We start from the raw sequence: 13,515 nt of genomic DNA, 5'->3' as shown, positions 1-13,515 counted from the left end.
CATATTACAATGTATTTCAAAGTTGTTACAGAATATTAGAAGTTAATTGATGTTTATAGAGTTAAGTAGTTATAATCCCTTGGTACATAATAAAGATGCCTGGATTATTTTTTTCAAGGCGGATAAAAACCGAATTATATTTGGCGTTGACTTCGTTGTGTGTATCACAGATTATACAGTCTGAAATATCGAGATGCTGAAGACCATTGTGGAGCGTATGTTTGAAATATATAAAATATGCAGCGGTCCGGGTAGACTGTAAGATACATTGACGTCGTGACGTTTCGCCCTCACCGTCCTCCTCTCACACAGGTTGCCTGATGTTTGAGGGCGCCCTGTCACGGCGTACCTTACAGACTACGGTCCGGGAAATTCAAACATTTTCAAGTATGGAGTGGGAAAAATGGGATATAATTATTGCCGTGTAGGCTTGTTAGTGGATGGATAGAATGGCTCTACCTAAGTTCCTTTTTCGGTGATGGATGTGGTCTCAAACATCATTATAATGGCATGAACTGCTCTAACTGAACATATTAGTTTCATGTTGAACAATACATGAAAAGTATGCATTTGAATAAATTCGAAAATCATAGTAATGCTAATGTTATCATTGCCCCTATTCCACTTTGACATTTGGTCAGTTATCATCACTGCACTGAACATGAATTGTCAAAAAAAGAAGTGATATATATATATATATATATATATATATATATATATATATATATATATATATATATATATATATATATATATATATATATATATATATATATATCATACAGTAAGGTAAAACCAAGAATACTTTAAACATAGGCATATTATACACTCTTCAAACTAAATTGAGTAAAAAGGGCAATTACATACGTCTGTTCACCGCGAGGGCCTGTCGATCACCTCAACATCAACCTATTTCCCGAAGTCGTCCGCAAGAAGACGCTCACGCATGCGCAATGGGGCGGGCAATAGTCCACTCGACTTTTCATTCACGGAACTATTGAAATAGATCGTCATTTCCCGGGCAACGGTATTCAAATTACGCATACCACGTGACCGGGCATTGATCAATCGCAACACGACTCACGCAGATGATGTGTTATAAAACATTATAATTTGGTCAGTAAGAATAATATAGTATATAAAAATAGATGACTATACTGTATGGCTTTCCATATTTCAAGTAGTGTATATTCCTTGAGAGAACAGAGGAGAATGTATCACATGTCTTTGTAGACACCATTCAAACCATCATGAAATGGCTTGATTTCTCTGTGTGGTGAACTCACTAGAGATTATTATCGCCAAACAAATTAGGACACTAGTAATCTAGACTCATGAACTGAACATGGTTTTGCGCTGTAAAGTCACAGACGTGAATCCTTCGAGGTGACACTTTTTGTAAGAGGGCGCTCTCCAGAAATCAAATACGTGACCTACATACGGGGTCCTTTGTCAAACTTTCAACCTATTGACGTGTGGATACATTGGACTTCCGGGATTGGACTACTTTGAATTTTAACACTTTCGCGTTGTTTTTTGGCGAACTTTCACCAGAACATGGTTAGTATAATTACCGACGTCGACCACGCCGTATTTTTGGAACAGATATTGTCCGTTATGGTTCATAAGACCAGAGGAAGCCTTACACAAAAAATAGCTGTCAAACTGACAGAAATAGACAGTGGTCGTCTGCTCGGGTCATGACACGTCCGACACAATTGGTAATTTGAGGAGATCCTACGAGAATTTCAAGGACTCAGGAGATAATTTTAGAACCTTTTGAAAACAGTTTGATCAGCAGATCTAGTAAGACTATATTCGTATCTTAAAAACATGACGGTATGGCAAATTCAGCGATGTCACATCTACCGAGCGAGGGCGGCATGCTAGGGTTTTCTTGACACCGTTACTCGCGCTCAGGCTGTAGACGAAATGAGATAATGACAGCAAAGGCAGTACATACCAGACTTCTCCAGTTGGATCAACAGAAACCTGCTGGTAAGTCTCGAAGTTTCCAAACAAGCAAAGATATCAAGGTAGCAAGGAACACGTGTACTGTTGATTATTTAGTCTCCGTAAACGTTAATAATATACCCAGACTCTCGCCGCTGAGGGCTGTACGCTTCTGGTTAATCTCGTAGCTATAGCCACAATACAAACTGAATCATGTAAAATATGGATCTAAATATGTAAAGCGTTGTTATTTTTCACAGAACACTTTGCCAGAGGACATAATTCATACATTTTATTGAATATTTATATCTGAACTTACCTGCCTTGTGTTGTTTAAGTTTGGCAAACCACACGGTACAAATAAGTTCATTGAGTTACAGCCAGCCAAGTACAAAGGTGTTCTTATTTATTATCTATGTTTGTAGGCATATGTTTTCAATTGTCGGTGGGAGGGGAGAAAAAATAAGCGAAAATGGAGTGATAACATTGTATCACGCTCAGCTCAACGGAGAGGGAAATACACTGAATGAGACAAGGGAGAAAGGAAAAGTAATCGATGCTGACAGTCTGTGAAATTTCGAGATGCTGAGAAATAAATGAAATATGCATCGGGTCGGGAAATACAAACATTTTCAAATACGAAGTGGGCTAAATGGGTATGTAATTAATATTATTGCCGTGTAGGCACACGTGAATTATGCACACACACACACACACACACACACACACACACACACACACACACACACACACACACACACACACATATATATATATATATATATAATTAAATAAAAATAAACCCACGTACCCAAAGTCATGGGCTGGGTTGCCTGCCGGCTGAGCAGATGGCCTTGTACAAACAGTGGTTGATTTTGAATTTCGAAAGTCTCTTGGCTGTCTACACCTTTAATACAGTGCTTATATATAGCCCATCAATCTCAGTCTCAATCTCGAATACCATTTCCTATTGGATTGTTTTGCAAACCGTAGGTCCTTACATCCCGAAGGATATCTATGAGCCGCCATCTTTTGAAAAGTTTACACAACTGTATCATCGGGTGAAAAAATGAATTACAGAGACTTTATTTATCACTCATTAAAAATCAAGTCAGAAGCAAATAATTTAATGGAACTGTAACATATTTTTGGTTATGTCAGTTTGTAACTGTATTTTGGGCCAATGACCTTTAACTGAAAAAAGTAACGATATGATGTCAATCTCAGTTCCTACTAGTACTAGTAGATTTCATAACACATCCACATTAGAAAGGTCGAGACGATTGCAAGTCAAAAAATAATGCCGCATTTTATTAATTTAACCAAGGAATAAAACAAATATTTAATGGTTGCAAAGTTTGAATTACATCGTACTGTGTTGGCATGAAAATAAATTACAACCCATAACAATCAAATGCACTGTTGCTGGTGCACTGTTTCTGTGAACCGTCGTACGTGCACAGAAAAGTCACTGGTTGGCAATTATTAGACTCGAGGGATGGTCATTACTGTCACTTGATAATTATAAGCCTTCGATTCGAAAGGGTTACACAAGACAATGAAAAGTTTAGCCGAATGATTTGTTCGTCGCATAGTTATTATTACAACAATAATGTTTGAAAAATGTAGAAAATGCACGCAAACTTTTGTATTTTGGACAAAGATGACTGTGTGTTGTCTTGTAAAAGTCTTCTAGGCGGATTAACCGCGACGTTTTCAATATTTGTTACCCTTTAAATCTCATTATACTCCCACCGTTGTTTGAGATAGGTACGGTTGAAATGTATAAAATAATAACATGTTCCCCATTTGCAATATACAGGCAATGGTGCAACGTTCCAAGATAGTTACAACACAGTAGCAAGAGCCATGGTCAGCTGACGACCCATTTCTGTCATATAGTGCCCTCTGGCGACGATATTCATCTTTGATGACGTAAACGTAGGTAAGCCATTTCAGTTTCATTGATACTAGACAGAGGTCTGGTGTAAATGAAACCGCGCATCAAAGGAGATGCGCATGCTCAGAAATGTAATAAATAAATGATTTGATGATATGAGAAGTAGTGAACACATTTTAAGCTGGACTGCTTTTCGGGGACGATAGCGTGTATAACTTGAACCCTGTCCTTCGGAGATTCCCAAACGTGTGGTATTTGCACACTATCTTTAGCTTTTGTATGCTAGTTTATTTCCTAAGAGAACAGCTTACCTCTATTATTAGAGCATAGTTGACGGCGGAATTGTTGAACTCTTTAGAGAGAGAAGGCAAATAAAAAGACCGTCTGCTAGATTGGCCTCCCTTATAATATAACTGAAGCTACCATCATTTCTGAAAAATTCAACTACCGTCTGCTTCGATCGAAAAAAAAATGACATAAGTAAAATTTTTTACAGAGACTGTGATGACGAATCGTAGACAAAGAAAGAGATATACATGTACAGTATAAAGTTTGTGATACATTTCCTGCTAGTACATTGTTAACCCTTTCAGGACTAGAAACTTTCCCGCCAAAATTTTTGAACAAAAATTCTTGTTTCTCTGTAATTTTTGGAAAAAGATCAACTTTATTTTAGATCAGAATTCAAGAAATATTACTTCCCAATGAAGCAATATTCTTAAATTTTAGAAAATGTTCTTACAATCAAGTTTTTATTTATTCCAATGTCTCTAGGAATGAAAGGGTTAATCTTTCATTACCGTGCTTACTTCAATACATTGTTCTACATGGCAAATCTTCACTGAGACAACACTGATGTAATAAAAAGTAACACGATCTCCTTGCACATTTGTTGTTGTTGTTGCATAGGTTCTTCCTTTTTAGAACTAAACCTACAAATTTACCTCAAAGGACAGTACACAGTAAAGACGAGCTTGTGTCTGTACTATAGTTGTCTGTAGATCGGGATGGTAGAATTTGCTTCCACAATGTCCGCGCTGTCCTAATTTCACACTGGTGTCGTTTGTGGAGTTTATGAAAACTTCAATCATTCGGAGAGTTCTTCTCCCATGCTGGTTGGTTGACCCTCTCATTAGAGTAGTAGAATTCGCCATCTCTGAAGATTTCCGAATATTTCCGAACATCCTGTGTTTATCGTCGCAGATAAGCACGAGACGTGATTTTACACGAGACTCAACCATACGAGATTTGGAGCATATGTTCAATCATCTTCTCTTCATTGTACCCTTCACTTGACTGTTAAATCATGGAGGATCATTTACGTGTGCATACTGTTTTTTTTTTATAATACTTTTGTCGGATAACAATAAATAATAGTACCAGTTTTGAGAGAGAGAAAGAAATGGTGAAACGAGCCAGCAGAACGGTTCGGGTAAACGTGGGGAAAGGTCGATGACACGATCAGACTACTTGGACTTCACGGGAAGCAGCGCACCATTTGATATATCGAAAAGCACGGTACTAAGATGTCGTTAATGTGTCCGAAGAGGTATCCTTGAACAATGCGATGAACTCACTGTACTCTCGTTGTCGCTCTTCACAACAGTATGTCATCATATGTTGCAAATCACAGCGTGTATAACAGCATTCTTCCAATAATCCACGTTTCACCATAGAGGGCACACTCTTTGCAAAAACGTTAGCTTCTCTTTTGTTGATAAAAGCTGAAAATTAAAGATAAAGAACTTTTTAATCATTTTGTTGACATAGAGGGCGCACTTTTTGCAAGAATGTTAGTTACTCATCTTGTTGATAAAAGCTGAGAGAGAGAGAGAGAGAGAGAGAGAGAGAGAGAGAGAGAGAGAGAGAGAGAGAGAGAGAGAGAGAGAGAGAGAGAGAGAGAGAGAGAGAGAGAGAGAGAGAGAGAGGGGAGAGAGACGGCAGGCAGGCAGACAGACAGGCACACAGACAGACAGACACACACACACACACACACACACACACACACACACAGAAATAAAGACAGACAGCCAGATAGAGACAGTCGGTATTACTTACGCCGATGAACTTCAACTTTCATTTGAACATCTCGTTGAGAAGGCGACCAGTAACAACCGTCACAAATATTTCTCATGGTTTCTACCGTCCTACCACAGTGCCATTCTTTGCGTCCACCTACACTAGAGGAAACTAGAAGTAGAGTTACTATGGAAACTGTCAGGGCCTTTAAAGTAATCGACGTTGTACTCTTTTCCATGACTACCTGTAAGATATAAATTCAAATATGTTAATTAGTTGAAGCTAGTATGAGAACGCCTACAGAGCATGAAAAGAAAAAATCTCAGAAAAATCTCTCCCTGTGAAAAGCTATTTCCTCCAGTCACCAATAGAAGAGGCTAGTGCCAAACGGGCCTAAAAAGTCAATTTCTTGTGTGATGTTTCATTGTTATGGTTCTAATTTTGTTATATAGTGTATCATTCCTGGTTTCAAAAAAAGGCCAACTTTTATTCTAAAAGCTAAATTGTCAAGTTGGCACAGAGTCAAAAGGGCCTAGTAAAAATATTGTTTGTTTTTCTTATTTTCTAAGATGAAATATTTCTTAAAAGTCCCGATGACATCTTCTGATAGTTTGTTGTTTCTTCTCTCATCTAACCAAAGATTGTTTTGGGTAGATAATGCGGAGAAACTTTTTAATCTAAATTTGACTGAGGCCGAGGGTCATAGGGGTGTAGTGCCGAAAATACATCTTTGACGTTTTTCTCCAAATGGAATATTTATAGTTGTGCCCTTGTGGCACTAAGCCGTTCAATAGGGAACTTGCAATCCAGACTGAGCATGCTCAGACGCAAAGGGCTATGGGATTATCTGTAGTTATCGTAATATCTTATCTGGAGCTACCGATGAAATAAACCTCCCACACCGGTCAAGCTAAATATGAATTGATTATTCGTGGTTATAAACAACTTAACAACATTGTTTACAATACTAATTGATTAGTATTTATTATCACATTTCCCATGATGCAACATTCAACATGGCGGGTTTGCAAGTTCCATATTGTCACAGTAATTGGTTGACAGGTTATCTCTTGCGCAATACATATATGACTCAGATTAAGGAACTATAAGTGGGCGACGACTGAATCTAACGAAGAGTTAGTGAAACACCTGAGACTGTAATCCTGTAAGTTTGGTTACAAGCAAATAAAGTATACATTTGTGTGAGTAATTACAACGATATACTCAGGTGACCACTTACATCTACACTAGCCATATTAAACTGACATTTTTGTCAATCAGACAACTAATAATATATTCATTGTAAATCGCCAATAACTATACAATGTATATGCCGATTAGAGGTCGGTTTTATCCATAAGTAGTCCATCCTGAGCAACAGATTGAACTAGTGTGATTGAGGAGCTGATCCGTGGGTGCGGACCCAAAAATCAGTTTGGCTGAATTCATTGGTGTATACTATGTCTATAAGTTTCCCTTGCAAATATGTTCACACACATGTGATTCATACTATACAGTGTGTGTGCAGCATTATAAGGCATTGTAGTTAACAAAATATTCTTCTTCTTTTTAAAAAAAAAAAAACGTTACATACAGTTGAAGCTAGTGCAGCTTTGTTAAAATAAGGAAAGTGAAATGTTTCTAGTTTGTGCGTCGAGATATACAGAATTATTACTTGTGTACTTGGATTATGTGAGTATTGTAGGTAATATCGCCATGCCTTTACCACAGATTTGAAACTAAACTGGTCCTAGTACTATTGCATAAGATTCACGACGACAACAACACCGCCGTATGTTCTATATTAGACACGTTAGTATGGTTACTGGTCATACCGTACTACGTATACGTCGCTTTGCTTGTTCGATATTTTACTATCAACACGATGCAGATATTGAACGACACTTGGCGCCATTTGGCTGTAGATTGTGAACTTCTGTCAAACAACAATTATGAAAGCCATGCCTGTGGTGACAGTATTCGTTTGAGAGCACGGGAAAACGTTTGCTCAGCTTGAGCGAGAAAACACACTTGGTGGCCGGTAATGGATGGTTCTCTCGCCGTACGGTTCATTGGGTCATAACTAATGCCACAGAGAATAAGGAAACACAGTAAGCCTTGACATTACATTTCATTCCCTAACTAATTCATTTCGACTTCTCAAGACTGTCGAACACTTTCCCCAAGACTTGATAAAAATACAATTATATTTCGTACCCGAACATAATTAATTCAATCTTTCGAACAAGATCATTGTATTTTATTTCAGTGTCAGTGATCAAAAAGTGTAAATTAAAGGGACCGAATCATTTATTGATTTCCTGATTTTGATTAATAAATGGAGAAGTATTCGCAGATGAGCAAAATATTTCAATTCGTGGGTTGCTGCGGTATGAACTGATGCACACATCAAAGTACAATTTTTCTTGTGATACATATCAATAGCTTATAATGAATATTATCAAATCATATTACAATCGTAATTTTTAATTACTCATAACAGGATGTATTTAACATAATATCTATTGTAAGCTTTTCTTTTCAGTTTGTTAAAATTGTGAATAAAAGATAAACAAAATCGTAGATATCATTCTCCAAAAACATCTCCCCGAAACATAAACTTAACAAAAATATAGTAACTTGAGTAAGGTCTTTTCCAAATATGTAGTATTCACTTTAGACGCGATCCATCCATAAATTGGATTCATTCAATGACGTCATCGTTTAGTATGTCAAAATTCATCACGATATATTTTCTCAAAAAATATTTCCATAGACCATAAAACGATAAATTTTGCAAACATATTTTGGAGAATATTTCCATCAACCATTACGCGATTGCGTATGTTTTGTATGTGGCGTGTTCTTTGAAACGTACCCCTCTATACCTATGGGCGAATGGGCATAAATGTTTATATTAAAAAAAAAATTTGCCTGGATAGATATGACATTTAGGCAATTGTATCTATTTTGCAAACATCTACATGTAGTTATACACTTTAAAATGTCAGAATACAATTAGATAGGACATATCTCCTAGAAAGGTGACCTTTGACATTTTAAAACTGTCAGTATAAATGGTTTAAATCAAAACTGTTCAATAATGACATGAAAACAACTTTCAACTCCTGTTTCCATTCAACCTTCACATTTCGAGGCATATTACTTGTTCGATCTTATCATAAAGGTTACTGTCTACACGTGTACAGTTGTGGCTAGCGGGGGGTAATATATTGGATTGGTCCCCGAATACCCTTTTTACCTCCGAGAAAATGAAATGCCTAATTATCAAATGAAGGAATTTCGACAATCCGAAACAGGATCAGAGGGGAAATTGTACAGACGCTTTTGATTCTAAGTAAGGCACGGATGGACAAACACGTGTTTCGAGAATGCACTAACGATCTGTGCTTAGGATCAATTTTACCACTCTACAGTGTACTTCACATATTAACATTGTAAAGTTGTCCCCAAACCCCTAGATGATATTGTTTTGAAGATAAGTAAGACGTTCTAGTCAACTTGGTTATCTGTATTCACCCTCCCCCGATAATTCTTATCAGCTGATGAAGCGGCCAGTAAGATGTCTATCTATCTATCTATCTATCTATCTATCTATCTATCTATCTATCTATCTATCTATTTGTTTAAGTTTATTGCAAATATGCTAAGGCCTTAGCCCATCGCACAACAAAATATACAAAACAAGATACAGAGATTGAAAGAGTTACAGAGTGGCTACGAATTCTTGACGGCATTTAAAAGACTTATGTATAAATAGTGCTAGTTTAAATTGAACAGTATCATTCTTACTATCTGCGACGTGTATGAGTGTCATGCAAACAATATAACTGTGGTGAAACATAAACATTAGGTTGAATTTCTTTTCAAATATTAAAAGGTTATTGTGGAGATTCGGTTTCCTATAAGAGGCATACATCCCTGAACTGTGTCCCAGTAAACCCCATTAATGTATTTCTCAATGGAATATGATTCTAAAGTATAGTCATATTTTGAAACTACGTTGCACTTAACTTTTAATCAAGTGTGTACTTTCATATGTTGACAAGCTCAAGTTACTTTGTGGAGAGGTTATATACGACAAAGATACACATTAAGCGAACATGCTTGTTAAGTGCCCACGCCTTTGTTAATGTCCCCATTTGACATACAAACGTATTCAACTCATTTTTCCCATACACATATTCTTATATTTAAGTCAATGTTTATCCTGATACCATTTTTTAAATACAGTTTCTTGGATAATGGTTGAAAGTGCCGCAAGCAATAATCGATTTTCCGGTTCCAAGATGCATTGCGCGACAGGACGTCGCTTATGTTGTTATGTTTAGTCTTGTTTTGTCTTTAGTTACGTTCGAAATAATATTTTCATAACGAAATGGTGGAAAGACATGTTGACGTCTTTGATCATTATGAGTGATTTTATAGAACAAGAACTAAACGCCATCGATGACAGACAGTGATTTTACAGGTAAACCCAGGGTACGGTCAGGTGACAACTATCCCCCTGCTGAGTAGCGCTTGCAAACCCCTCAGCGCGTACACAGTGTATGGCATTGTATGGAGAGACGCGCAATGCATTAACATACACACGCACACATTCATGCGTAGACAATCTCAAACAGTCATGTATCAAGTAGCTAGGTGGGAAGTACCCTGACTATGATTCGCACTAATTAGAACAAGTCTATCCCGAGTCATTCCCTGTCATTACGTCCTTCTATCGAATACAACCTACGTGCTTCGTGTGAAGAACCTGATAAATTCATTACTTTAAGTGAAAGCTTTAAATGCAACCTCTTTCGTCTCTGTTAAGCTAATAAGAGAACTAGGCAATGAGAGTGGACGACAAAAACAGCAACATACCGCGGTGTCATATGCATCTTGGATACTGAATGCACTGCATGTTTATCCATTCAGAGCAATTTTTGTCAATATTTAATAGGTCCGTCGATATTACTCCATTTTCTTGGAAATACTAGAATATTTATGACTTATAAAAACTAATTATAAATGTACAGCATACAGACCTTGTTACTTCGAGTCTCTTTCCGAGAAAAGGGGTACAGCGCTGGCAAACGAAACGAGGCGTTTGTTCTGTGTCAGGGCACACACAGACAAGTCTGTGGTTAGGTGACCATGGATGTATTAATTAGGGGAGAAGGATTATGAATGCTTTGTTAATCTCATTGCCGCCCTTTGTTAAGACTAATTAACCCTTTGTCTTTACTCGCACCCTGTCACCCCTATTGCTTGATTGGTAATTGAGAACTAATTCAGTGCATGGAGAGGTATATACCTTCATGATCTATTATTAGAATACATGATATCTTATACCTCCATGTTCAGTGGTTGCGCAATTAAGGGTAATACAGCCACGGGGTGACCCATAGTCCCTCGAGGAAACAGACGTATGATGTTGCGATCGCTATCAGTCAGCATGTATCATCTACATAAATATTGAAACCACTGAAGCATTAATGATTCTTGTTGACTGCCATTGACCATGGATTTATTATGAGATATGAATATATCCATGCATTGACCCAGTCAGTGCTGTGGTCAACATCAAAGACACAAGAAAATCAACACGATGCTTTCTACAATCGACACGTATTGACGCAGATATGGTTTCTTTGTTAGCGAAGACAATACCAGTGGTGTAAGGCTGAAAGGAATCTTTGTCAAATTGTGGATAAGTTATTGTTTGGAGTGCAGTGTCAAAGTTCAAGAGCATACCATTTAATTTCATACTATAAGATGTTTTGAAGAACCACTTTATGCAAGAAAAGCGATTTAAAATTGCATATGCGAAGACTTTATGAATATAACAGTGATTATACCATGCAAAATCTAAGTTTTATCTTTGAACAGAAAATATCTATTGTACACTCTGGTCATTCTATGTCACTATGACTCGCGTCTACGTCATTTGTTCTGCGGTACTTGAAATATGACTCACAAATCACTGCCTACTACATGTTCTTGTTGATACTGATTTGTATCATTTGATTTGTAATTAGTCTGTTGTTGATTGATTGATTGATTGATTGATTGATTGATTGATTGATTGATTGATTGATTGATTGATTGATTGATTGATTGATTGATTGATTGATTGATTGATTGATTGATTGATTGATTGATTGATTGATTGATTGATTGATTGATTGATTGATTGATTGATTGATTGATTGATTGATTGATTGATTGATTATTTATTTATTTATTTATTTATTATTTAATTATTTATTTATCATTCATTTATTTATTCATCTATTTATTCATTTATTTATTTATTTATTTATTTAATTATTTATTTATTTATTTATTTATTTATTTATTTATTTATTAAGTTAGTTAGTTAGTTATGCATTTATTTATTTATTTAGTTATGCATTTAGTTATGCATTTATTTGTCTGTTTATTTATTTATTTGTGTCTTTGTTTATTGTATTTGTTATATATTTATTTGTTTGTTTGTTTGTTTTCATAAGCTTAACTAACTAAACTGATATGTATTTATAGTATGTCCATACGTTGCGTTGTTTAAAATATTGGTGTACAGTGTCTAATTACTTATTTTATGTATGTTGGCACAAACATAAGCTAAGATTTCATAATGTTAGGACTAAAGTTTACCACAATGTCGGTCTGGAGAGTCTGGTATGAGAGCTGTGCAGACGACAGACAAAATATTTTGGCGTCAGTGAGGAAATCGTATTGCTTTATTTATTGACGCCTTAAGCCTCATCTTCGAGTGAACGGCTTGAGACATATAATGGGAAAAGTAACACGTGGAAGAATTCCCACATATTGTGACATTTCCAGGATCAAGTTATTCGCTCTCTTCACACTGGAAGCATTGCCATCCGAGTGTAATCGATTCTCTTAACAAAGAATAAAGTTGCTGAACTAATACTGGTACTGTAGTATTTGATATATTTGCCCTTCAAGCATTTGGCGTTGAAAGCTTTTTTACTTTCGTCTTTGATCGATACTGTCTGGTCTCGTTCCCAGTGGAGGTCGCCTAGCGGCATATCGGATTTCAGAACTACATATACTGTTTTTTTTGAGTTTATAATTCATCCACAATACAGACTCAACGGCAAAATATACAATCTATAGATATTTTCAATGGAGACTCCCCATCGTGGAATGCTTTGGTGAAAGGAATTTCAGTGAAACTGAGAAACAAGTAATAGGGTTGGAGCTCGCCGATTATCATTTTCATGCTGGTTGGCCTACTTTATGGGTTGAACAATGGGTTCAGTTACTCGTATGATAGACACGCAAATTACTGCAAAGTGGACGAGAAGACACGCAGTGACTGTAACCGTTCTATCTACATCCACATTTTAGCATCATAGACTTCCTACACTTTAGCGTTAGGTTTTAGTTCATAGCTCATTTGCACATATGGAAATATCAACTACGTATCACTTTATTAGACTGATGATATTCTATCACAACTTGTTTTTCTTCAAATTTAAAGCTAAAGAAATCATCCGGAACAATGTTAAACCTTAAAACTGCAACGTCACGATGACTTTCACTGACATTATAATGAATACTCATATATCACCTGCACAGTTGTAAATGGTTATTATATTTCCTATCAG

The 13,515-nt window shown here is 36.4% G+C and overlaps 1 protein-coding gene across 1 annotated transcript in view; it reads right to left on the bottom strand.

Moving 5' to 3' along the window:
- Positions 1–3,243: 3,243 nt before the first annotated feature.
- The window catches only part of LOC144452824 (insulin-like), a 26,954-nt gene continuing 16,682 nt past the window's right edge, over positions 3,244–13,515 (bottom strand). Inside the window, exons 2-3 of the mRNA XM_078143988.1 lie at positions 5,912–6,116; positions 3,244–5,577 (exon numbers count right to left, since the gene is read on the bottom strand). Of these exons, the coding sequence (XP_078000114.1) occupies positions 5,375–5,577; positions 5,912–6,110 (402 nt within the window). The 5' untranslated portion in view covers positions 6,111–6,116 and the 3' untranslated portion in view covers positions 3,244–5,374. The remainder of the gene's footprint in view (positions 5,578–5,911; positions 6,117–13,515) is intronic.

Source organism: Glandiceps talaboti, chromosome 23, assembly GCF_964340395.1.
Source record: "Glandiceps talaboti chromosome 23, keGlaTala1.1, whole genome shotgun sequence".
Taxonomy (NCBI): domain Eukaryota; kingdom Metazoa; phylum Hemichordata; class Enteropneusta; family Spengelidae; genus Glandiceps; species Glandiceps talaboti.
The sequence above is the reverse complement of the archived record's forward strand: the minus strand, read 5'-3'. Positions and strand labels throughout refer to the sequence as shown.